Source organism: Trachurus japonicus, chromosome 15 (genome assembly GCF_045865225.1).
Source record: "Trachurus japonicus isolate A0001 chromosome 15, Traja_1.0".
In the NCBI taxonomy this organism is placed as follows: Eukaryota; Metazoa; Chordata; class Actinopteri; order Carangiformes; family Carangidae; genus Trachurus; species Trachurus japonicus.
Genome location: NC_140921.1, coordinates 11,199,570 through 11,224,607, shown reverse-complemented (window position 1 = coordinate 11,224,607; position 25,038 = coordinate 11,199,570). Strand labels below are relative to the sequence as shown.

The window sequence follows — 25,038 nt, the reverse complement described above, 5'->3', positions numbered from 1 at the left end:
TATGTGGGGGACCCCATCCCGGAGGAAAGAGTGAAAGTAGACCAGCATTTGGACTTTGTAGAGCGTTTCAAAAGCACATTAAATTGGTTGTGCTTTTATGAAAGAAGTGCATGAAGAGGAGAGGCGATGAAAAACACAGGAGCGAGGAAAGACGGAGAGAGCAGGGAAGGAGAGTGCAGACAGAAATATGAAGAGTGTGCGAGAAGATGGAGAGGAGACGCATTTTTCACAGATTCAGCTTTTATGGTCTATGTTTTCGAGCCTGCGTCAGCCACGGTCCAAAGAAACCAAAGTGAGACACAGGACCAGACAATTCAAGAGCGATATCATCTGAATAACAACCATATATTTCTATGGTTAATGTCAAAATAACACCTCTCTGCTCTTCCAAAGTTCATGCACTTCCACACGCCTATATTCTACAAACCCTACTAAGGCAAAGGCGGACCACTTATACATGTGTTACGTGCTGCAAAAATATAGTTAATCATATCAGGTGATACGAGAACCACATCAAACACAAATCCGACATTCTTACGTGTTGTGAAAAGCATGAGTGCCAATGGCTGCAGAAGAAGAATGAACAAGAGAGACATTATATCAAGATGTGAAATTTTGCTGCTCTGGAGGTGCTCAGGCGTGCTCCAAAGGGAAAAAAAATGTCTTTCATGAAAAATAATCAAGTGGAAGTTAACTTAATAAACCTCCTTTCTTTTACTGTTTCTGTTCTCGCAAACAGACAGAAAATGGAACTTTACTGAAAAAACATGGGCTATTAAACCAAAAGGTATGACCTCTGAAGTGTGCATGAACTCAAAGATACTGAGAAAATTCACACACGCACACACACACACACACACACAAGCAAAGCTCAGAATCATTCTAGGCTGTGGTCCCAACGCTAACCTCAAGTCAACAAACACACATGGAACTCAGCAGAGAGAGACAGAGACGGAGCAAGGAGAGGCCAGTGGTTATTATACTTGGATCCAGGATCTGTGCCGTTGTATTCTGAAGTGTGGACTGGCCTGTTCACAGACACAACGTGTACCGCAAAACGTCTCTTTAATTGGACCGAAGTGAAACGAAGTCCAGATGGCTTTAATAGACAATATTCGCTTGAGGGACACATTCCAATTTGTCTTTTTCTCCATCTGTGTCCCACTCTCTCGCTCCCACACATTTTCTTCCTCTGTTCTCTACCCTTTCACATTCCTCACCCCCTTTGTTCACCCACTCTTTCCTACACTCAACTTTCTACGTTTTTATACCTAAACCATAATTTCTGATTTATCGTCATCATCATCATCATCATCATACTGTCTCCCTCATCATTAGGGTCATGGGTAACTGGACTCTGTGTGTGCATGCGCTTGGTGAAAGACCTTACCAGTAGGACACGTCCAGAGGTTGAAAAAACCGCCTGGAGATGAGGTCAGCGAAGAAGGACTCAGTTTCACGACATGCTGTCCCGTTGCCGATGACAACCTTTGTGCAGCTACAGGGGATGGACACAACAAAAATATTATTCTCACCACCATTCACTTTCTCTGTTTTCAGTGGCAGATTCAGTCAAGTCAACTGAAACCCAAAAGCAGCAGTACCTGTATTTGGTCATAAGGTGGCGCAGTTTGTCTGCCTCTTTATGCTGGCCTGACGTATGCAGGTACACTACATCAGTGTGGAGAATCTGACCTGGGAGCAGAGAGACGAAGACAAAGAGAAAGAGAGAAATTACAATGTTGTTGACGAAATATAACAATGACAACGAGCGGCCTCATTAGAGTAGATGATATACTATTAGCTTATGTCTCTGCACTGTGTGTCTCCACCGAGGCAGTAATGCTCCAGATAAATTAAATAATTCACAAACTCCACATCAGCAGTGTCTGTGCCTCCACAGGAAGGCCAGCCCCTGCCAGTTCCCAGCTCCTTCAGAGGAGAGGCGCAGATCTGAATGGACAGCTCCGACAGGAAGTCACGTGAGCACACCTGTGATCATACCCAGCTCGGCCTGACACGCAATATACGTATGCTGGTGTCTGTCTGTTGTAAGATTGTCAGCGGGACTTGTGGCCACACAATCAGTCACCCAGAGGGTGGGACCTACCCTCGCACAGTGTGGTGCGAAACCCACTGTGAGACGTGCTGAGACATACAGTACAGTACAGTAGACACACAAAAAATCCACAAGCACACACACACTCCACCCGCCAGGATCATGCCAACTGGCATCTAGTCTCTGACATGCACATGCACACACACTTCAGTGGTAATAATGGGTCTAGTAGTCCCTGGTTACATGGCATCCACTCAGACAAAATATTTTGCTTCATTACAGCTTAATCAAATGATCCATGTAACAAAAAGACTCAATATTTTTGGACTAGACCTGAATCATAATGAGATTAGAGAGAGAGGGGGGGGGGGGGAGATGGACAGAGAAACAAGACGGAAAGAATAATATGGCCAAAAAATGAGGGCAGGGGTAATATACTTAGCATATCATGTAAGAGTCGAAAATCCATGAATATGTGACAACAGTGACAATATTGAAAAACAGTTCAGCTACAAGTGTAATAGCAATTAGTTTTTATTCTAAGTGAATATATTAAAATATAACCAACAGAAGAGAAGCTAACACTTCATCTACAGTAGGACAATATCCATATTCTCTGATGTATTAATCAGATACAACAAAAGCGCTACAAGTCAAGAAGTCAAGCAGAGTCTCACTTCAAGTTGGTGTAACATATTTGAAGCCAAAGAGCTGTACTTTTTATTTATTCTTTTAGATGAACAAAGGCACAAGTATGTACCTGTGTTTGCAGTCAACCTCAGTGGGTCAGCATGTGCTTTCCAAACACAACAGCCTTTCAGACACAGCTCTGCTTCCAAGATTGTATGATCTACCCTGTGTAAAGCTTTCATAAAGGGTGTAATAAAGATGTGACCTCATGGCTAAGTAGGCTTGTGAGCAATGTAACTCAAACAATTGTGGAAGAAAAAAAGGAGGCGAGTGATATAAACGTGCCTGTTAAAATCAATACTACTGACCATACACACTTGAGTCCAGCACATTATGAGTTTACTTACTAGTGGAGGAGAGGATTGCCAGCTTACAGCCATGTCTAAAGCCAGGATCCACCCCCATAATAACACAGCCCCTGACTGGACACACCAAGAGACGCTGGCGGAGGTTACGCACAAACATGGCAATTGATTCTTTCTCTGCTGCAGCTGTCAGCTTCGTCCTAAAGAGAGGGAATGAAAGCGAGAGATAAAACATTGGCAAACTAGAAGGATGAAGAGTGGGTTTCATCACAATGATTCGGAGCAGGGGGTGTAAAAACTGGTAGATGTTAGTTATATTGTGAGGGTAAAGTGAAATAAAGAAGGAAAGTTGAAAGGATTTACAGATTTTTTAAAAAGAGGAAGGACGGAAATATATAAGAGAGAAATGGGGGGAAGGGGACAAGCAATAGGGAAACTGAAAATGAATAAGTATCAAAGTTACCAAAGGAAGAAAAAGCCCTGAAAGCAAATATACAGACACTTGAAATACCTGTAACTCCTGGTGAGGAAAGGCAGAATAAGCCTTTTATAAGAGTCTTCCACTGCATTCTTGATGACTGCATTAAGCTCTTCTCTTGCAAACGTCTTCGGCCTCCACCTGCATTTAAATAATGGAATAAAGGTGTTTTTTCTTCTATCATTTCCATTGATAAATACAATCTATTAAAGTGAATGTGAATTCCCCTTGTCTACAAACAGACTCGCTCCCTCTTTGTACCACACATCCCAGCACACACAAATGAATACACCTGATTTTGTAAAAGAAATTGGTTTAAGTGTATTTTCATTTGCTGCGTGTTTTGACTGTTTTGAATGTCAGACGTTACATTAACAGATTATTTCTTTCAAACAAATAACACAACCTCGTGATTAAATATAAAGTGTAATTCTATTTCTTTTTACTTTTATTTATGCAAGATAAGTAGAGGGAGGACATTTGTTAAAGTGCTGCTTCACTTGTCTATATTCTTATACAAGCTTTATAAAAAACAAAGCATTTGTTATTGAGTTTTTCTCCAGTATTAAATTCAAAAAAGACATTTAAGTATGATTAAAATGAATGGTGCAGCAGAAGAAAACCCCTGAAAGAATCTTGTTATTTCTTATGTCATGCTTTGATTTTCTTTTTTTTGTATTCATGTCAATTATTTCTCAAGGTAAAATCTCCTCTAAAGACACATAAAGAATGAACCTTGAACAATGAATAGCTTGTATAAAACATGAGGAGCTTTCATATTTGTCATGCTAAAAAGCAATTTAATGTTTAGCATTTTAGCATCAATCAAGAGCTAATTCAGTATAAATCCTTTAACACCAAATATCACAAATATTGGCTTTGATGAACAAGAATCTGCAGCAGTTTTTCTATGCACATTGGCAAGCTCTTCCACTTAGGAGTTTCCAGGAACCAAGATATATTATCTGTAGATATCATACCTACATGTAGTGCTTTCATATATATATATATATAGTATATATATATATATATAAATAAATGAAAGAAAATAACTCCATTATTGTCATATAAAATATAAGGTTATCTTCTCCCTCCACATATAAACCAGTGCATGACAACATGTATTTGCACTGTTTTTGTACATTTGTGTCTGTCTGGTCTGTCAGTGTGTTTCAGGGTATTTGTGTATTATTGTTTTTCTGACCTGTTGTTGATGCACCACCCAGTGAAGTCACTCTTCACCCTGTCGGGAATGTTCACCTTCACTGTCAAAATCTTCAGACTCTCCCCTCGGTTAATAGCCAGGGTCTGTGTACACACACACACACGCACACAAACAGACACACAACAAGACAATAAAATGTATAAACAGGTGCTCCCAAGAATAATTTGGAAATGCAACAGCATAAATACATATGGAAGATCACTCAGACATTGTTGCTTCTTTATCTAAGTTTATCACTGAAGTTTGATCAACCGCATCTACAGTAGAAAAACAGACAGTAATATTTTGGTGTAAAGACATAAAATCTGTCTTTGTTGCTTTTAACACCAACAGGCTCTTGGTCATTTATTTAACTGCAGGCCAGAATGAAAAAATATTAAATCATCATTTGAACACATTGGACTTATTTTGGGTTAGACAAGGTTTACTATACTATATGTGAATTGGGGGAAAAAAACAGTATCCCAAATTTCTATACACACAAAACAAGTCCTTTGAACTCCCTACACACACGTGTAAAAGTGATGAGCCCAGGAGTGAGTCCTGTGGCCAGGCCTGTTGTGTTGTGTGCTGGTCCCCCTTCAGATGAACTGTTACATGCTGTTAAGCAAACAGTAGTAAGTGTCTGACCTTTTCAGTGGGGAACCTTTAGCCCGCCACAAAACAGGGCCAAGAAGCAAGACGTCAATCTGGAGCCCAAGCGGAAGAAGCAAGCTGACAAATGCCACCACTACGCCACCATCAGCGCTGAGACCGCAAGGCCTACGCCCCCCACCCACGCTCGCACACACACACACACACACACACAGGGTGCCACAACCATTACCAGTCAGCGGCACCCTCGGATGTACTTGCAAAACACAAAAATGAAAAACACAGCTAATGGCATAGCAGAGGCAAGAATTAATGCAGCGAGCTTGCTTGAATTATGATGAAAGTTAAATTTCTCCTCTGTTGGCATGTTCCTGCCTCGGGCCGCCGCGCTGACTGTGATGAGATTTCTCAAGCAATCTTCATCAAAGCACAGAAGTTTCACATGCTGTCCAGGGAAGGAGGAACAACACCTCTCCGTGGAGCCGCTAAACATCTGGAAAAGCCCACGAGTGAAATTAAAGTGGTAAATACAAAAGTGCCTCGCTAAATTCGTTTTCTCAGGGTTCAACATTCAATCTTTTAAACATCACTTAGTGTGATGACGAATGACATGTGGTCTTTACATGACTGTCAAGCCAGGCTGATTCCTACACTTTACCTAACATGCTCTCTTCTTGTTGAATAGGGGACTTACTAGATAAATAATTAAGGACACATTATGACTTACCAACTAAAAATAAATAATTACTTCACAAAGTTAAATGGTTTAAAAAATAAAAAAAAGACTAATAGTGGAAAGTTTTACGGCCAAATATGATGTTCGTCACCACATCTTAAATAAACTCAGACAATATACTGTAAATCAAATAGAAAAATGTGGCAGAAAGTATTTATGCAGGTTCTGTGTGTGTGATATTAAAAAGTCATCCTTCCATTTGCTGCCTGCATGATGAACATACATTTAAAGACAATACAGACGAGCTGCGCCGCAAATCCACATTTCAAGCACCAAAAAACGCAAAGTGAATCTTTTCTTTGCTTTGCAGCCAAACCCTAACTGTGTTTAAAATTTGGCCGTCTCCAACAGTTGAATAATCTGTGTCTCTGCCTGTTTGCTTTGGTAGCTGGCCACTGTTTTTGCAGATGAGAAACAACCTAGTGTCTGGACGTCTCTCACTTTCTGCCCGGGTTGGGTCACTAGTGGGAGGTTGAGAGTGATCTGAGAGGAAGGTTGATGTGAGACAGAGTGAGAAGTGTGTGTTTGTGTGTTACATGGGCCAAGAGTGACAGGTAGCCAAGTGCTGGCCAAACTGTGACAAGACCAGACAGACTGTCTTCCCTGGACGCCCCCTTCATCCTTCCACCAGCCCCCGAGGGGGGGGCAGTCAGCCAACGACCATCCTCTCTCTATCTGTCTCCTTGTCTCTCTCACCCGTTCTTTACAGGAATACTGTCATCAACACATCTATCCATCCGACATATCCAAGATAAACATGCAGATACAGACGTACTGGCACAGAGATTCACACACCACTTCTACTCTTTTTGATATGGCTGCGCAAGAGCAGCAATAAAAACTAATCAAAAGCCTAGATAGAGCTCAATTAACAATTCGATTAAGAAATTATCATGGTTGTGAACATTGAAAATTAATATAAGTATAAAAAGACAGAAAAGGGGGAATTAAACTGACAACAAAGCACTGAAGTGTACATATGTACATTTTCAGACGGGACTCCACTCTTCAAATGAAAAAGAGGTCACTGTGCAGAAACCGTATGTTTCTGTAAACTCTGGAAGATTTACTGTGTTTTATAATACTGACAAAAATAATTATGTTTAGCACTTGTGTCACAAAAGTAGTAGCACCAAATTATCACATCCTATGAGGTCTCCTAAGGCATTAACACCCACTCACACAATCTGATTATTTGTGTGAGCGGGTGACAGTACAAATAAGTTGTTATTTTTCTACCAGTCCATCAAAAAAAAGTGTTTAATTGATGAAGCAGTTCCATTTATCCAAGCCCCACTGCGGGGAAGCCTCAGACTACAGTGTTAAACTACCGTTTGATCACAACGCAAGTCACATTAAAAGTAGACGACTGCACATTCAACAAATCTGCCTTGGCATACTCGAGCGCATACCGGCTTCTAATAGCTATAAGGTAAATGCAAACCCTTCGAAGAAAGCCTTCAATCCGATCTGATGGAATTAAATCAGCGCTAACTACTTATGTCAAATGACTTATGCTTTAAGACACACAGACTAACAGAGCTTGATATATACTTAGTTTAAAAAGATAACTTTTCTATCATTTAATATAGTTAAGTGAACTACATTCAACTTAAAATTAGGGATGCACGATAACTATCAGTACAGATGATTATCGATCTTGTCTGATAATTATGATGAGCCAATATGATGATTTCATAAATGTTGATTTTTTAAGAGTCATAACTGTTCTTGTTTTTGTTGGGATTACAGTAGTGATGTCAATTTATCATTTTGTTAAGTCAGAGGCAGAGCTATAATGTTAAATTCATCTTTACTCACTACATCTTAGCCTTTCTTAACCTCAGGTAGGTGTAAAACTATTAAAAATGTTATTGGTTATCGGTATCAGCATCGATTATGAGAAGCAAAAAGTTATCGCTATCAGTGGAAAGAGTTTTCTTGCATGTACAGTAATTATATTCTATTAAAATACTTTTTAGGTCTGGAAATAAATTCACTGGTTCCAGCTTCTAAACTGTGAGAATTTCTAGCTTTTCTTGAACTGATTGAAAAATGTGAAGGTCTGTGGGTTTCAGACACAAATAATCAATTACCTATGAAAAATCATGAATTAGTGAAGTGAAGTGAATTTGAAGCAGACCACAAACACTGAATGTTCTTGTTTCTTGTTTCATCCACTGGATTTAGAAATATTTGTCTTTGTATAATTAGTGGTAAAGATCCACAGGTGAACTTGCATGAACCAACTCTAACATGTCTTCATCTCTCCCTTCACACAATGCCCCTTCCTTTTCCTTTAACAAACGGGCAAGTGTGTGCATACACACATGCCTCCTGTCAAAACACATTTCCCACCTGCTCCCCCTTCCCGCCAACTTGACGGCTAGAAAAGGTTCATTTTAGCCGGAATCCGACAGCTAGCAGGGTCACAGCAGCCTGTGGATTAACGCTCCGTGACAAAGGCGAGTCATCGCATTAAAGGCCTCGCAAACACAGGGGAGGAGAGGGGAAAAGGGGAGGTGTGGAGTGGATTGGTGGGCTGAGGTTTAGTCAGAGAAAGAGGGAGGGAGAGAGAGAGAGAGAGGGAGGCGGATCAGAGCGGAGCAAGAGAGATAAGTGACGGACGCACCTCAACATCGCTCATCTGTTCATTCTCTCCCTCCCTTTACCGCCCCCACTGCCTCTCCACATCCTTCCTCCCGCCTGTGGGCCCAGCAGCAGTAGCTGTCACTACAGGAGAGCGCCTGTCAATCAAAGCTTCCTAATCCAATGGCATGTCGGCAGGGGACATGTCACATATGTTAAGAGGAGAGAATGAGGGGACTTGCAGGGTGTGCTTGTGTGTGAGCAAGTGTGTGCATGCATGTATGTGTATGTGATTTTATGACTGTAGGGCAGAGCGCGGTTGCCAGAGAGTGTGGTGTGGCAGAGAGGCAGCGGGTGATGGAAGCTATGGTGACACATGAGGCCCGGGACCAACTCTGAGTAACCCACCAGTCACTAGAGGGACAGAGGGGGAGCGGAGGAGGTAGGGCAGGGCACAGGAGGGGTAAATGTGGAGGCACAGACAAGGCTAACTGCGACTGACATCGCTAGCATTCAGAAGCGGCACGCACTAAGCAGACAGAAATGGCACAAACACAAACAGATGGTGTGCATTTGTTTGTGTGTGCAAGGGTGTGTGTGTTTGTGTGTGTGTCTTATAAGTATCAGGCAAGTTGAAACACACAATACAGTACTATAAAAGTAGGATTATCAGACAAAATAAACAATAAGGAGTTAACAAAAGTTTATCTCTTATCGCTTTTCATTCCTATCCACTGCATTTTCAGCTGAAAACAAACAATCCCTGAAGCAGAGTAAATGTGTGTGTGTGTGTGTCTTTCACCCATGTTTATGCATTGAATTGAATGGCCTGGATTAGAAAACAATGATGCCAACATGTCACTTATATGGATGGGTGGATGTACAATGAAAGAGATATTGACGATAACTACCTGATGAGGCTGGATGCGTTGGACGTTGCCAGTGAAGTCAAAGTAGAGGTCAAACTTGTGAATGTCCATGTTTTTGTTTTGGTGAGCCCCCGGTTTGTTTTGGCTTTGGACAGCGCTCTTCTGCTCTTTTTCCTTTAGGGCCGTCTTAGACACACTTGACTGGATCGTCACAAAACTTTTCTCACACCTGATCCAGCAAAAGAGAAATGCAGAGGGAATGCACTGAGTAAAGGAGACTTTGATCCCAGAAATAATGAAACACAAGAGCAGGGAGGAAGACGGGCAATAGAAAAATGCACAGTGCTTCATTGTACATGACAAAAAAATTGAAGTGTTGTGTGCATACTGCATAGGAATATGTTCTCACAATGTTTTTATGTAGGTGAGTGTCTCAGGGTCTTTTGCAATCATATCAGCCAAGATATGCTCCACACCTGTGGCCACCTCTTCCATTGTCGACAGACCTGTTACAGAAACACACATGCATACTTTATTTCGAAACAGTCTAATTCGCAACTATAATTACCTGCTTGTGTATGAATATGTGTCCGTCTAAATTTATACATCTACACCATTTGAAATTAGGGACCATTAGGTATGTGAAGTTATTCAAGTGATATCCCAGATCCTGGAAAAATCTGCTCATAAAAGACTAGCTGTATTAGTAATTTCTCAATCATGTAAAAAGAACTAGAATCCACGAGGGAGGTTCTTATCCAAAAATAATGTAAACTTAAAGTGCTATGAGCCATTTGATGTCTATAAAACTACTCATTTTGAATGATGTGTTTATGCCATACCTTCAGTATCAGGTTTTACCCATGCCGTTAAATCCAGAGTGTGTGGTGTGTTCATCAGAGCAGAGGCAGCCTCCTCAAGGCCAAGTGCTTTGGCTCGGCGAGCCTTTGTCAGCTTACTGCCTTTTTTATAGGGAGAATACTAAAGACAAAGACAGAAGCACTGAATTGAAATGACTGAATGAAGGAGAGAAGAGACTCAATATAAGGTATGGGTGAAAGTGTGAATAAATAATATTTGCAAAAAAGGACACAGATCTCCAAATAACATTGAAATGATAGGTAGAACTTTTCTTTTTTATTGAAATGTGATTCTGACCACATGATCCAGTTCATCAGCTGATCGGCAGCTCCTCAGGTTTTGTTCCAACTCAGCTGTCAAAACACCATCCTTCTTTAGGGTCTGAACCACAGACTGGGTCTTCTTAGCAAGAGTGCTAAAGCAACACAAACACACATAGACAAACACAAACATACAAAAAGAACTGATTATATAGTGTGCTTAATTACAACAAACACAGACACATACACTAGGCAAAGTGATACATGTGTAAAGTAATGATACGCAACTGACACCGTTTCAGGCCTCAAAGGTTGACCACTACCACCATCTAGTGGCCAATGTCAAATATGTTGTCTAGAAACAAAACCCAGTCAGTCTTATTCGGCTCAAATGAGAAAACAGTTCATGGCTGCAGCACTGTATACTATACCTTACCTGTTATTGAACCCGACTGATGAGTACAGTTTACACATACATGCACAGTGCAATAATATCTAGAGACTGATGCAATTACTAGGGGCAAGATGTAACAATCGAGGAAGTGCAATATGTATACTCACTCCTGTACTAGTGAACTAGTAGCACTGTTTGTCTGTTTGTGTTCTCTCTTTATTGTGTATGTGTGTGTATGCGTTGACAAATTTCCCTCCGGAGACAGTAAAATTTATTTAGATTGGTTTGATTGATTAAATAAAACTGAAATGTACCTTTTTACAGAAGAATGTGTGCAGGTGAGATGATAATGATACCATGTATGGATGTAACTGTTTTTGAAGTTACTAACGATCGCCTAGCTCTCATGTTGTTTACCGTTGGCTGTGCCCAGGGACTGCAGACGAAAATGAGTTTACAGCTAAATCTGGCACAATATACTGTATGTATTAAGCGTTGTCCCTGTTAAATTAAAAAAAAAGAAAGAAGAATAGTGGGTAATATGATGTGTTTTTTTTTATTGTTGTTCAATGTTTCCTACCATAACTCCTCAAATACGAGCTGGACATCGCGGACAGAATCAGCATCCATGTGGTTGATCATATCTTTGCGGTAGCGCACCATGAATGGCACCGTGTTCTCCTCCCGAAGCAGTGAAATTATGTTTGCACACACCCACCGCTCCACACATGTCAGGATGGACACCAGCTGAGGGGAAGACAAATACACAGTGAGGCACTGCAAATACAGTATAACCACCAATTATGAACAATTTAGTATAAAGAGAATGTAGTTAAAATGTGCATAAGAGACAGCTACTAATTCTCTCTGTGGTGAAAATGTATATTCTCCATGATATATTTGTTCAGCTATAATTAACCACCAATGTACTATATTATAGATGCCACCCATAATAAACATTGGAGGTTACTTACAGTGTTTAAATTTGACAGTAACAACTTCATGACAGCCTGACTGGGCCACCTTCAAAACATCCATTTCAGCATTACGTGTCTGTCTGTCAGTCAGTCAGTCAGTCAGTCAGTCAGTCAGTAAGTAAGGGACACTGTTTTACGCTGCATAGCTTAATATCTGCCACAAATATAGATAAAGCCACCAACAAACTCTTCTTGACAATACCTGAACCAAGTCCCAGTTCATGTTGAGCTCATTTCTCAAAGCTTGTGCTTGTGCTGGTGGCAAAGTAATTGGTTGTCCGTGGCAGGCACTACTGGTCTTCTGCTTCTTAAGACAAGGTTCATCAAATGTGAAATCCTCAACTTCCTCTTTCTTCGCTATAAGGCCAGCCAGTGATGACCCCTCGCCCGCCCATCTGTCAGCCTCAGGAGCTTCTGAGACGATGAATGATACCCTCTGTATGAAAACAGAAAGAGAAAAGCCATCGAATAGGATTGAAAAAATACTACAAGATAATAGTGATGGTCCACATACTTTGTCTCGATAACAACAGACACACAATAAAAAAGCCAGTTGTTGCAAATGTTAGGCTATAAGAACAACCACTTTGATGTGCAAGGCTCAGTAACACACATATACTATTCTTACCTCGGCCTTCGGTCTGATACTTGGCCCGCTGTCTTCAGCCCTCTCTCCTTCTGCGCAGACATTTTGATTTTCTGCTTCTCCATCTTTATCATCCTTTTTTTTCCTCTTTGTTCCAGCCAGAGTCTTTGCTGCAGGTTTGCGTGGTGCCTTTGGCTTAGGCTCTTTAGGCACTTTGGGAGCTTTAGGCTCTTTAGGCACTTTGGGAGCTTTAGGCTCTTTGGGCACTTTGGGAGCTTTAGGTTCTTTGGGTGCTTTTGGCTCCTTTGGTTTAGCAGCTCGCTTGGTGGCTGCCTTCTTCTCCCCTGCTGCTGGGACCCTGGCAGTCTTTTTAGGGGCTTTTGCGGGCTCTGATGGCCTCCATTCCTCACCTGCCTCATCACTACCCACAGTAAAGGACCTAATAGTAACATATGAAAAAAGTGGAAAATTTGATTATTATACCACAATATTTTGTGTGTTTTCCTCAGGTTTGCATTGTTACTTTCACTAGTTAATAAACTAAGAGTGTCTCTGATAGGCTATATTATCTTATTTCTGTATAAGGTGAATATGAGGTTTTTTTCAGTAGGCCTGTGATGAACTGACAATAATGTGAACTGCTAACATCATCCTTTAAAGCTGAGGCACAGCTCAATCTGCCACATATGATGATAAAAATGAAGATGCAATTGTAGATAATGGATTGATAGCGCAAGAAAAGACTTATGAATCGAAGTCACTTACAGGTCAGAATCCATTTCTGCGTAGTTTACAGCTTTGCATGTTGCTGTTCGGGGTCTTCGCGCCATCTGTTAGGAAATACATTTAGTTATTCAGCTTTATATCAAAGTTGTAACATTAAAACACATACATTAGATTACTGTCCATAGTTGTACAGTAGCACCGTGCTTGTGTGCAATACTCTACATGAGTAAGCTATTTTAAGATATTTGTGCTCAACTGCAACTCAAGAAACGGTGTACCTCTACAAAGTTGCACACCTGCTCTCATTTAATTAAAAATTAACTCACTGATAATGTTTATCATACAATAATAGCATTAGACTCGACGTAGCGACGTAAGGTTAGCGTCAACTGGTCAATTTCATAACGTTACCCGCAGGTAAAACAGCGTTTGCCAACGTCGCAAACCAAGATATTAGCATAAAGATGAGAGCAGTTGTGTTTCATTCACGCCAACTTTAGCGGAGACGCTGAATTTACTGAAGCTAACCTGTCATGCATTTGCAAAATGTTTGCTAGCTAACAGTTACCACCAGGTTAGGTTAGCTGTTCATTCAAATTTGCCGCTTCACGCTGACGATAGCAAAGTTAGCTGAATGAGCAGCCCCACAAAGAGGCGTATTAATTCACGACATGACTGTCTCGCACAATATTAAGCGCAATTAACACAGCATTATTACCTTTATACCAATGCCAATGCCGGAAATTATTTGTGTGTATTCCGTCGGGAAAATGCAGCTCATCCCCGCTTCCTGCAACAATATGGGTTCAACCAATCACAACGGGCGAAAGTCTTAAAGGGCCAGAGACACTTTTTTCTTAAAGAGCCCGCTCACCTGTTGACTGTATGGTTACGCCCTTTTACAGTCTATGGTTACGCCCCATCCGACCCTCAAACACGCACACAGACACTAATAAAAAATGTGTAGTTACTTTGATTAAGTATTTAGGCTATAACACTAACAGAGACATATATAGAGAGAGTAAAAACAAATACACACTCAGCTCTCAAGGGTTTCGCTTCATTGAATAATTCACATTTCAAAATCACAGTTTATATTCTAGTAGAAATGGCCTACTCTCATATTTTCTCATATCAATCTTATTTGTGTTTTTTTATTTCTAGAAGACCAGAACATCTGTATTAATGGAATAGCATTTCTAGCAATGTCACTCCTAATTTCCTTGTTTTTATGTAGGCCATCTACATCATCAGTGATTACATTTCTGACATTTGTGAGGTTAATCATCAAATCAAATCAAAAACATCACATCTCTTCCTTTTCTTATAGCTACTTCCTCCTATCCAGATGACAGGTTAATGTTTGGGCCCCTTACCAATAAACAATGTAATCAAGTAGGCTAGCTATATTGACATATTAATGTCCATATGTAAATGATCTCACTCACACGAGAGAGTGGGGAAAACTTAAAACCTCAGTTTATCCTTATCTACTGTATGATTCAATTTTTTTTTTTACCTATTGTTCCTGTTAATCAGTCTCACCAAAGTCCCCTTTAGATCCCACTGAACTCTCACTTCCTTTTGCCGCTACTGCATTTCAAATGTCAGACTTTCAAGCTACAGTCTTTTTTTTCTTTTCTTTTTTCGTTTATTGTAACCTGACCTGCTCTTCACCTTAAAGGTGACCAGATATTAAACCAAACTATTTGCATTAGCTCAGTAATTGTATTGCACATTGTTGTGTATGTCCATATTGTAACCAGGCCCAGGGTAGTATAGCTTCTGAAAGATCCTGAACCCGTCTGGACCAAATGTCCAAATATCTCAAATGTGAGAAGCAACACTGACAGCAATCCAGTTGAGTCTACAAGTACATGTGTACATCATTTACATAGATTTCATATCTAGGATACATATAGGGTGAGCAGGACATTATGGTCATAGAGGAAGTCTAAACAGGATAGCCTAAATGTTTGAGTGTGTCTATGTGAACAGACATGGAAAATATAATTTCATTAATTCTGTATCATCCCTTTGGCACATTCATGATGAAAACATAACAGCTCAGTGGCTGTGTAATTGTTGAAATGTTCTTGTGATTGTAAGACAAAAAACTGGATAAGGGGCTGTACAGTAATGAGGGCCCCCAGGGATTTCACCACAGAAGTAATAAAGTCCAGAAACCCAGAAAGAACAACTATACTTTAAAGTACATGACAGCAAAAAGACAATAATGCTAATACAAAAACATCAATAGCAATACCAATGTGCCATATCAAATAAATAAGTTGTACACATAGTCAGTGAGTGTTTCAACATTTAGCATTTTCATAAATGTCATGTCACTTTTGTTTGCAATTATTGCTATGTTATGTTAATGGATATTTAATTAATTACAGATATTTTCAAATAATGTGAAATTAAAAGGGGTTAAATGTCTCATAAAGTGATTTTGGATTACAAGCTTTATACCCTGCCCCTGGCAACAGATGACGCGTCAGCCTAAGCAACCAATCAGAAATTCAGTCTGGAGCAGCCAGTGCATACTTTGGTCCTTAGTGTGGGGTTTTCCACTCCCATTGATTTCGGTTCCCTCTGTCTGTCCAGCCATAGTTAAGGTAAAACATCAGTCAGATCTGCCATTCAATTTTGTGAAACCGCTTGGATACGCAACTGAAAAAAGGTATTAATTCTGTGGGTGTTTGTGTGTTGTGTGTCTGTGTGTGTAAGTAGCCTACATGGTGTGTGTGGTTAAGTGTTTTAACATTCATTCCCTATGGTAAAAGCAATTTTCTGTTTGTGTATGTTTGTGTTTACAGGTTTGTGTGAACATGTCTGACCCAGAAAACCCAGCTCAGCCTCTTCTTAGAGCTCCCAGTGCGGCAGCACCAGAGGGGTAAGAGTTGTGTTTGCTGCTTAATTAATGTCTTGATATGTGAGATACAAAAACCTGATGCCCACAGTGTTTTAAATGTTAAGCACAAACACATTTACTGTAAATTAATTCTATAAAATAGTCTCTAATGTACATCTTGGATATTGTTAAAAGTCCTGACAAAGATATAGTGTGTGTATATGCGTGAAAAAGGGAGTTTCCTGTGTTTTCTTTTTTCTTTTTTCACTTGCCAAAGTAATTTTACAGTGAATGTCCATGTTTTAAATCACATTTTAATCCATTTGTCCAAAAGGGTTTGATCAAACTTTTGACTAATACTGTGTATTTTTATAACGATAGTGAAACAATTGATTTCCATTTACCTCAATGAAAATCAACAGACTCTCTAAAAGGAAGTAGATCAATAGCTGAGATTTATTTGATCCGTCTAGCTACAACAACAGTAATGGATCTGTGACAAAATGAAAAATAATGGAAGCCAAAGGACTTTCAAAGGAAAACAGTAAACCACACTAATAAGTAAAGGCTACATCAAGTTGTTAATTAGGAAATAAAATTGTAAACAGCCTTTTAAATGGTTGTAATTCTACTAAAAGTGTGTTGGCTATGTCTTGTTTTCGTTACTGTTCCATTGGAAAACAGGATTTTGTTTAATACGTTTTGCATCAATTGGCTGGATATTTCAGTTATTTGATGTTAAAAAGCAAAAGGGGACACGTCATTTCAATCAGTGGCATTTTCTAAAGAAGTCAAAAAGGGAAGTCAAAAAGGGCACAAACAAAGATGCACAATTCCTAAACTTTCACTTAGGTGTCTGCTTGGCAACAAACGATTTCATCATTCAATCAGCGTGACGCACACTGCTACCTTCAGTCAGGTTCCTGTTTCAAAGGAGCATCGGCCTCAGTCATATTCCTCATACTCAATTTTCTCCTCTGTGGCCTCATCGTCTGCTCCACCTCTTTTTCCGGCCTAAGGCTTTGGTCTCAGTGACCTCCTCCTCAGTGGTAGATCATTTATCAAGAACGATATTAGAGCAGGTCACCCACTTAGTGATGCGTGAACAGGGAAAATACAGTAGAAACAATTGTTCATAACAAGGTTCCTACATATTAAAAGATATTCCTCAAATTTCCCCTATTTGTTTTTTTTAATTCAGTTTCTATAATGTAAGTGTGCCATTTTCATCCAATAACCCTTCTTTCTTGTCTCGTTTTCCAGAGGCCGTCCCAGCCGGGCCTACAAGGTGGCCGGTCTGACCCTGTTGGCCTGTATCCTGATCGTGGGGCAGGTGATGACCGCCTACTTCCTCCTCAGCCAGAAGAGCGACATCAAATCCCTGGAGGAGCAGAACAACAACATGCAGGCCGAACTGACGAAGGGAAGATCTGGTGAGAAGGCCGAATTCAGTTTGGATAAAAGATGGGAAAAACTGCAACTGTTGCGGCGTCCTGTATAATGTCTGATGACGCATTAGCTTTATCTGTCAAAAACCTGGTCAGCAGGTTGCATTCTTTAGTTTCTGTTCTTTCAAAAGCTGAAAGCTAATTGATGGGAGCCAAGGTTGCAAGAATACATAGAAAACTGTAATCTCACTGTAAATTCATAATAGTATTTAAACACAATATGTGTCCTAAACAATCCTGTAGCACCGTAAGTTGTAAGTTGGTAGGACCTGTTTCCTTTGGTTCTCAACCTCTGACACACACACACTTCTCTTTTTGCCTGTAGTGTCTGTGCCAGTGCGGATGCACATGCCCATGAACGCCCTGACCAAGCTGACCTACGATCCTGAAGATGAGGTGGATAAAATAGATCAAGACCAGATTTCCTGACATTGATATAAATAATACAGGTTACCATAATGATCTATTTCACTGATTGTCTTGCAGGAGTCCTCCACTGGCAAACTGGGTATGTCTATTACTGTATTCATCTACACATACATAGCAAATGAAATCGTCATCTTGATCTATGAATCTTCTCTATCTACATATGATTACAATCACGAACCCCTCTCCCTCCACTCATATCTAAGATAGTAGTCTTGTGTTTTCTGTAAGACAGATATGATGTAACTCCTCTCTGCTCTCAGTCCCTCTGCAGGGCACTCCATGCCAGCAGGAGGCTGCTGGTGTGAAGCCTGTGCAGGTGCCAGGTTTCCTCCCTGTCTGTGATGAGCGCGGCCTCTACAAGGCCCAGCAGTGCTTCATGAACCATTGCTGGTGTGTGAACCCATCCAGCGGGGAACAAGTCCCTGGATCCATGAGCTCTGGACCGGTCAGATGCGGTGGAGCCAGGCCAGCTGGTGAGACAAGATAACTTTCAACAAAAGCCAGACTGAGAATATAAGCCGCAGAGTTCAACCAGTGTTTGAATCAGTAGTTTCAAACAAAAAGCTCTCAGGTTTCAGTAAATCATTGATTTTATGGAAAATGCAGTGGATTTCACTGCGGCACAAACAGAAGTCCTCAAGTTCCACATAGACTTACAGCTTTGCTAAAGTACTACACACAGTAGCATATAAATGTATTGGTGTTGTTATGTTTGAGGTTATCCATATAACCTTCTTCAAGTTTTCAGTCCTGCTTGTTTGAGGATCTGTGATAGCCAAAAACATTTCTGATATTTCAGTGTTTCTCATTGGCTTTGATGCAATTCAAAGAAACATCAATCGCCACGACTCTTAATGCATTTCTCATTGGTGTGGCTGTGGCTGTCCTAGTTCTTTTGTATATTTGTAAATTTGAATTGATTTGATTAAAAACTCTGATGCAATGCAGGACAGCGTCAAGATTAAAGAGACATCTGTAAGTCTAACTGATGAATGTTGTGTGACTGTTTTTAAATTATCAGAATTAAATGAGAAATGTTCACGCGAAATGGAAGCAGCGAGAATACTGTGTCTGAAAGCAGATAACAAGAGCTGAAAGAACCGATAATGTTGGAGCCCAGAATCTAAGATGTGATGTTATTCTGTCTTTGTAGCTCGCATGAACACCATGCTGGGTCTGGATGATATTGCCCAGGCATAGTGTGGTGAGTATAGTCTTCCTTTGATTCACTACTGTACGTATACTACATTGATACCGTATAAAAATATTTGTCAACAATATGTATGTGCGTGTGATGATGCCTCTGGTGTAGTTTCAGTTCAGTTTATTTCAGCCCAGTGGTTTCAGTACTTATTTTGGAAAGGGAAATAACTTTCCATTGTTTTTTCTGTTTTTTAATAAACAATTTCTGTTTCTTTCTCTTGGAAAACTGAAGCTGACGGACTCTACCCCAGACACCAGCAACCAGCTCCTTCTTATCATGACCATGCAACTTCCTCAATTTATAATCATGATAATATTTCCTGATAAGTTTGCTTACTATCATCTTATTATCTGCAATCAATATGATATAGACAGGTGTGACCCTTAACTACTGATTAATTTACATCTTTTGTTTTTTCTTTTTAAATGGCTAATAAAAGTTAAGGATTTCAGAATAGCGTGTTCTTGCTTCACATATTTGGGAACTATTAGGAACAAACGAGACAGGTATTTAACTGTATTTTCCCCTTTTATTGGAACGTCCCAAATAAACCAAAATAATAAAGACAGTTTCAGTTGTTTTCTCTTACAAAGTCATAATGGAAGTTATAAACTTCTGCATTGATGTGCAGGAGTAAAAACTGATGACAATTAGACAGACTGACGAGCAAATGAAAACACCATCAACTCATTCGTCATGTTCTATACTCCACAGAATAAAAGGTGTTTAAAGAAAAGGTACCGCTTAAATAACAAGATAAACATGCAAACACATAATGAAAGACACAAAATTAAAGAACTAAGAGCATGCAACATAAGGACAGCAACACAACAGTTGTAAATAGGCACAAGTTGTTTCTGGTTTCCAGTTATCAAACACACAGTATGTGTATAATATACACTTTCTAGTCAAAGTAAGAACAAATTTAACTTGTATATGATTCTCTTTTATGGCTTTTTTTTTTGCTAATACTTCCCACAAGTCCAACAGCAGCAATACAGTACATGGGACACAAATGTTTCTGTTACATGAGAACCTTAGTGCAGTACTCTTTTTTTTTTTTTTTTTTTACATTGCATTTACATCTATCTTGAGTGTTTTCAGAGGCACGTATGAATACACCCCTATAGAAACTTTATTTTGGGTACTATATGATCATGTTATGTTCTCTCAAACATCAAAACTCTGATTTCTTTAATCTTGTTGAAAGGGGCGTGTTACAAAAATGAACAAACCCTTCTGAAAGCTACAAAATACAATGTATAAAAAACTGTTTTCTGGTGCAAGTTAACTGTTGACAAATAAAAGTGCTTAGCCCATTGGCATGATACTGACAGACATGGTGCTAACAATGACAGTATGGGAGGGCATAATTTCAATTTCAGTTTTATTTTGGTATCTTTCCATCAACTGTAATGCTTGTCATTTCGAAAAATGACATTGCTTTATTGCACGTCAGCTGTGTTGTTGAATATGCTACTGTTCACTTAGTTTTCTTATACAATCTTTTCAGACAGTTGTCTTGCAGCAACATTATTATTTGAGGACATAATATTGACTTAATCTTACAGTTAAACTCTCTTGCTGCTCATGATGCAGATACCTCATAAATAAGCACAAATGTCACTTTATCACTGATTTACGTTTGACATTTTGGGGACAAAAATCTAAATCACTTGATTTCTGGAAGACAAAAAGAACAGTTTTAAACCCTCAAATTCAAACAAGTGCAAAAGATCGACTAGTTTCCAGCATATGAAAGAGGCAGCCCATATCCCATCAGGAGAAGGCTATTGCACATATGGCATGAGATGATATCAAGTCCAGACCAGAGTAGGCACTCTTAATATACATTTTACATAAAATACTATATACTATACTCCCAAGCACATTTTGAACTACATCTTTGCACAAAAATCCAACTTTGGTGCACATTTTCACCCAACTTCCCAACTGCTGTTCTCCAGCTTTTTCAGACTGAAATGTATTGTGGTTTTTTTTTTAGCAATGAGGTAAAATAAAGAGAACTACTAAATTTTTTGGATATATATATTTGTTTCCTTGAGTATGAAAGGAGTGTGTCAGTCAAGGAGTAATTTAGAATGAAAAAATTGAAAGTCTTTAGTGTAAGTGAGTTTTTATGAACCTCTACAGACACCTCACATGACACCACAGACTTTGCTCTGACACCTGCCAACATTTATAATACTAACACCAACCGTGGCAGGTTTTTAAAGAGGAGCATGATGTGATGTGCTATGATTTTTTTTTTTTTTTTACATGCTCCATCATCCCCTGAGCATACATTACAAGTGCAAATTAGTTAAGGCTGCTATCACTGATTTCTGACCACTAGGCAGCAAAAGACATGATGACAGACCACATTCTTCATGTGCTTTGGATACGGAAAGGGGAATCCCTCTAAAGCACCTAATAAAGAAATTACTGTGGAAGAAGCTCAACACTCCTATCTGTTAAAATAGTAAATAAGATGTGTGGTGCTTCCTTCAAGTGTTGCTCCTTTAGGAGGTGAAAAGAGCCAACAGACGTAAACAATCTTTGAAAAGCACATATTATAGTTTCAGGCAGGACAGGGTTGGGATCAGAAATCAATGATAGAGACTATGTTTGTTTTTTTTTCAAAGGTAACAGTTTGTCTAAATTTGAGTCAGTGATCACTTAGGGAAGAGATACAGGGTCAGTCAATATAAGTATTTCTTTCGTCTCTCCCTTTCCATATTCATGATGCACAGTTTCTGATGAAGAAAAGATTTTATCTTACTATAAATCTGCTTGCCACAGTAGAATTTTCCTATTTACTTATTAATGTGGAAGAGTGAAATTAACTCTAATATTTGAACTTTTGAAATACCCATCCCTTCTGTCTTCTTAGTTTTCCTTCCGTCGTCTCATTTGCGTCCTCCTCTCAGGTTGTTAATGTAGTCTTTGACGGTGCTTTCAATGTTGGGAACAGCGTAATTTTGTGCTGCATAGATTCCTGTACACGTTCCTACGGCGACACCCAGTAATGCTGAAGAGCGTAGCCTGGCAACGATGTACCCAGCCAGAAAACCCTTCAGGAAAGGAGAAGCAAGCAGACTGCCTCCCTGGGGAAGAAAGACGAGAGGAGAGATCAGATCAAGCAAAGATACTCTACTATGACAAGATGGCTCAATACAAGCTGTGTCAATGATATGAAATGGTTCACTTCCTGTCTCCTAAGTGGGCGTGGTCACCTGTGTCGCCAACTTGTGTTGTGAACGTGGATTTATAAAACTTGTCAGTGCAGGAAAGTGAGGTATTTACGTATATTTTCTTATGGTAACATCTAATATTTACACAGCTAACAGTCATATTTAGCATTGGGAAAATTAGTTAGCGCGAACGAGTTGAGATTGCCTAAGACATCTGTGCCAAATCTCACAAGAGTGTGTTGTAGAGACACAGACAGGTCTTGAACAAAGTTCATTTTCTCGTGATTTGTCCATCTAAATGTTCAGAATATACACTGCCCGTCCAAAAAAAAGTCACACACATAACATTTCGTTGGACCGCCTTTAGCTTTGATTACGGTGCACATTTGCTGTGGCATCGTTTCGATAAGCTTCTGCAATGTCACAACATTTATTTCTCATCCAGTGTTGCATTAATCTTTTAAAGATTCTCAGTGGGGTTCAGGTCTCTGGACTCTGTGGTCACATTGGACCACATTTCTTCTTTGAAGATGATGGTTCTCCATTATCCTACTAGTTTTTAATTATGCGTTGGACAGTTCCTAACCCAATTTTAGTAGTCTCAGCAATCTCCTTTTTTCTTTTATTTGCTTGATGCCAATAATTTGACCCTTTTAAAACAGATTAACATCTTTTCCACGACCACAGGATGCATCTTCCAACATGGTTGTTTAAGAAATGAGACTCCATCAGTTAGGGTTAAATAAGTTGTTGCCAGCTAAAACATAATCATCCACGCAGTACTTATGAGGCTATTAGAATTAGCTTTGTAAAATCCAGGAGGTGACCTTTTTTTCGGACGGACAGTGTATGTGGCTTGTGAAAATTGAGTCCAATATTTACTTCAGTGACTATGGGGCGAAAGAATCGACCATAATCTGTGCTCACGTTCACTTCTCCCATTGGAGTCAACAGACTCGAGACCAGCTGCTGGTCTCCTGAAGGAGCGGAGTAGTGGAGAACCCAACGTGACACAGATACAGGAAACTGACTCGTCGTGGGGCATCTTGCTGCTTCTTAACCGTCTTTAGATCAAGTACTTTATATCCATGACAGTTTTCATGTTTTTCGAGCTGCCCGACATGTGAACACAATTCAAGGCAGAGTTAACATGAGCACGTCAGTCAGTGGCTGTGTGTGAGACTCACTGGAGGAACACCAGCCTGTATCTCATCCTCCACTCGTCTCTGGATGTCCTCCAGCTGGTCCTTCAGCTCCACCAGGTCTTTGAGTTGCCCCAGGGGATTCTACATTATCACACAAATAAACAAACAATCACAACAACAACACGTTAGTGGTGCTTTCCTAAAACCCAAGGTTTATGATCACCTTGCACATACAGTACAAGAACCACTAGTGTTTAACAACTAGCCTATCTACATGGAAATGTTACAATATCTGAGATAACAATCACATTTATTACTGAAGGTCATGTTTCATTTTCATTTTCAAACTGTTTCTCTGAACGTCCACAGGCTTTTAGTTAACTTTAACTTTATTGTCCACCTATGTGGAAATTTGGCTTTGGCTTCCCCACATAAGATTACAGTACACACAGACAACCCATAAAAGTGGACAAGAAATAACAAATAGCAGCAGCAATAGGTTAAGTTAACATAATACTAATAATAATACTAATATAAACAAATAGAATAAAAACAGACAAACAAATTAAGTTGAGTTGAGTGCTTGTATAGCACATGAAATAAAGGTTTTCATATGGTCCTTTCATTTTGTTTCTCTGAGTATTTAGACCTTTCAAACTTTTCTACTTGAACTAACTTAGCTCACACTGTGAACCCAGCTAACTTACTGTAGCCTTAGGTTAGCAGTTAGCAGGTTAGCCAATAGCCACAGTCCTTATTTTAACATCTACTTAAACAGCTAGGCGGTGTCTTGTTCATTAAACGACCCGCAATTAATCCTGTGTTACTTTACAGTCCTGTACGGAAAGTAATTAGCCACCTACCGAGCAGTAAGTACAGTAAGTAAAGCTAACACCACAAGCTAGGACAGCTGAGGGAGATTCATGTTTACGTGAAACGACACGTTCACGGCTCTGTAACCGAGGAGGAGCAGGAGTGACACAGCAGAGGTACGTTAATAAACAATAGTGCAAATGTAGATTAAAAACTTAAGGACCGACCTTGTCATCTGCCATAGTTTCACTCGAGGTTTCACTGCTGTATTGATTCCACCTCTTCTTCTTCTTCTTCTTCTTCCGCTGATTTAGTTGAGGTTTAATCTTTCTGCCCTCTACTGGCTCCTCACAAACGCTGCCTAGTGTTATGATCTTCAAAACTAACATGCAAAATTGTACAAAATGATAGGCTATGTGAAGATGCAGCCTTCTCTATACTCTGTTGCCTATGTCTTGGGTTTTTTTTTTTTGTAGCTTCACACTGATTTAATCAGCAGACAATTTCTTAATGTTCACATCTTTTCTCATGTTGAGGCTCCTGTGACCCCAAATGCCAGTTTATTGGTGTAGTGTGAACAATTGTAGGCTACTAGATAC

General features: G+C 39.7%; 3 protein-coding genes across 3 annotated transcripts in view; 1 reads left to right on the top strand and 2 right to left on the bottom strand.

Annotated features, from left to right (window-relative positions):
• srbd1 (S1 RNA binding domain 1) overlaps positions 1-13,453 on the bottom strand; it is a 45,781-nt gene extending 32,328 nt beyond the window's left edge. The window contains exons 1-13 of the mRNA XM_085799577.1: positions 13,389-13,453; positions 12,666-13,062; positions 12,240-12,473; positions 11,641-11,807; positions 10,704-10,821; positions 10,388-10,526; positions 9,955-10,051; positions 9,588-9,774; positions 4,737-4,840; positions 3,566-3,673; positions 3,097-3,254; positions 1,605-1,695; positions 1,391-1,498 (exon numbers count right to left, since the gene is read on the bottom strand). Coding sequence (XP_085655703.1) covers positions 1,391-1,498; positions 1,605-1,695; positions 3,097-3,254; positions 3,566-3,673; positions 4,737-4,840; positions 9,588-9,774; positions 9,955-10,051; positions 10,388-10,526; positions 10,704-10,821; positions 11,641-11,807; positions 12,240-12,473; positions 12,666-13,062; positions 13,389-13,453 — 1,973 coding nt within the window. The remainder of the gene's footprint in view (positions 1-1,390; positions 1,499-1,604; positions 1,696-3,096; positions 3,255-3,565; positions 3,674-4,736; positions 4,841-9,587; positions 9,775-9,954; positions 10,052-10,387; positions 10,527-10,703; positions 10,822-11,640; positions 11,808-12,239; positions 12,474-12,665; positions 13,063-13,388) is intronic.
• Positions 13,454-15,948: 2,495 nt separating this feature from the next.
• On the top strand, positions 15,949-19,797 carry cd74b (CD74 molecule, major histocompatibility complex, class II invariant chain b). The gene is made up of 8 exons (XM_085799578.1): positions 15,949-16,035; positions 16,172-16,248; positions 17,470-17,639; positions 17,980-18,050; positions 18,141-18,162; positions 18,344-18,556; positions 19,237-19,287; positions 19,519-19,797. Exons 2-7 carry the CDS (start codon positions 16,184-16,186, stop codon positions 19,281-19,283), a joined length of 588 nt encoding a protein of 195 aa, XP_085655704.1. The 5' UTR covers positions 15,949-16,035; positions 16,172-16,183; the 3' UTR covers positions 19,284-19,287; positions 19,519-19,797.
• Positions 19,798-22,180: 2,383 nt separating this feature from the next.
• On the bottom strand, positions 22,181-24,764 carry LOC146973246 (SLC35A4 upstream open reading frame protein-like). Its single transcript, XM_085799579.1, has 3 exons — positions 24,667-24,764; positions 23,669-23,767; positions 22,181-22,394 (listed from the first exon to the last, which is right to left on the bottom strand). Exons 1-3 carry the CDS (start codon positions 24,679-24,681, stop codon positions 22,197-22,199), a joined length of 312 nt encoding a protein of 103 aa, XP_085655705.1. The 5' UTR covers positions 24,682-24,764; the 3' UTR covers positions 22,181-22,196.
• Between the last annotated feature and the right edge of the window lie 274 nt (positions 24,765-25,038).